At 56.1% G+C, this 1655-nt stretch overlaps 1 protein-coding gene across 3 annotated transcripts in view; it reads right to left on the minus strand.

Moving 5' to 3' along the window:
• Positions 1-1655, minus strand: part of D2HGDH (D-2-hydroxyglutarate dehydrogenase) — a 36203-nt gene that overhangs the window by 11731 nt on the left and 22817 nt on the right. For all 3 annotated transcript variants that reach the window (XM_017510719.1, XM_017510721.2, XM_017510720.2), the window contains one exon: positions 1098-1263. In XM_017510719.1, coding sequence (XP_017366208.1) covers positions 1098-1263 — 166 coding nt within the window. The remainder of the gene's footprint in view (positions 1-1097; positions 1264-1655) is intronic.

Raw genomic sequence — 1655 nt, forward strand, 5'->3', positions numbered from 1 at the left:
CCACTCCTAAAAGCTGCTGTGCAGAGAAGTTTCTCCACATCAAGTGCTTAGAATGATGACTAGGACAGCAAAGCCCTTTGTAAATAATACAAATTATCATCACAAACAAAGCCCTAGGCCCTCCTTCAGGTGGCACAAATGAATCCCATTTACTGGCAGGTGGATGGAGGCTTCAGGTCAGTGACTCCAGTGCCACCAGGCAGAGAAGAAGCCGGAGTGAGCACCTATCGGGCCCCAAAGCCACACTCCACACCCCCAGCCCTGCTCCCACCCCTGCCCTATAAGGTGGCCTTTTAGACATCTTGCTCCAAGGCTCCAAAGAACTGATAAGAAAATGGCCCGGCACAGTGTCTCACTCCTGTAATCCCAGCACTTTGCGAAGCCGAGGCGGGCAGATCACCGGAGGCCCGGAGTTCAAGGCCAGCCTGGCCAACGTGGCGAAACCCCGTCTCTACTAAAAATATAAAAATTAGCCAGGTCTGGTGGCAGGTGACTATAATCCCAGTTACTTAGGAGGCTGAAGCAGGAGAATCACTTGAACCCATCAGATGGAGGTTGCAGTGAGCCAAGATTGCACCATTGATCTCCAGCCTGGGCAACAAGAGTGAAACTCCATTTTTCTTCCTATGAATTAATAGCTTGTATGTGAAAGCATGATTTTTCCGCAAAAAAAACAGGTGATCTGAAACTGGTTTTGAAATCCTTCCATCTGAAGGGGTGTGTGCCAAGCACTGAAGAGGCCGGGGTGCCGGGCCCTGTAGGAGGAGCCCCCGAGACCCCTGAACTCTGGGGTTAAGGCTAGTACCCTCCAACTGTGCATCCCAGCGAAGACCCCAGAATGTCTGGCAAGCTGAGCCATGTGCTCTGTCATTAGAAGTGCACAACGGCAGAGTCCTTTCCAAAATATCCAAAACAAGTAATGACAATGACGAGGATTTTTTCTTCCCTGTTAGAAGGCGGTCTGCCGGCGTCTACAGGAGACGTGCTCAGCCAGAGACCACAGCCAACCTGCCCTGCCTCACAGCCTCATGGGCGACCGTGACAGTGGAGCCCACCACCCAGCACACGCAAGACCACGGTCCTGGGGCACTGCTCACCCAGGTGGCCGTAGCCCACCACGTGCTTGGCGTGCGGACCGAGGCGGGCACGCAGGTCAGTCACGATGTCGTAGAGCCGCTCCACGGGGAGGGAGAGGTCGTACTTGTACACGTAGCCGTCGTGACTCAGTGCCTCCGTGATCCTCTCCCTCAGGGCCCACAGCATCTAAGGATGAGATGAGGTGAGACGCAGGCTGGGATGGGGACGGCACCCAGGAGCACACCACACTGGGTTGGGTGTCAGCACGTTCTGTGTATTCACCAGCTGTGGCTCCGACCCCAAAACTGACCCAGGACAGTGACTGCCAAGGACCAGGTATAGCTCCCACCCTGGAACAGACCCAGGACAGTGAATACCCCAGACCAGCTGTGGCTCCAACCCCAGAATCCACCTGGAGCAGTGACTGCCCCAGATCAGCTGTGGCTCGGAGCCCAGAATCCACCCAGGAGAGTGACCGTCCCAGGCCAGCTGTGGCTCCGACCCCAGAATCCACCCGGGACAGTGACCGCCCCGGGCCAGCTGTGGCTCCGACCCCAGAATCCACCCGGGACAGTGAC

Source organism: Cebus imitator, unplaced genomic scaffold, assembly GCF_001604975.1.
Source record: "Cebus imitator isolate Cc_AM_T3 unplaced genomic scaffold, Cebus_imitator-1.0 Scaffold443, whole genome shotgun sequence".
Taxonomy (NCBI): domain Eukaryota; kingdom Metazoa; phylum Chordata; class Mammalia; order Primates; family Cebidae; genus Cebus; species Cebus imitator.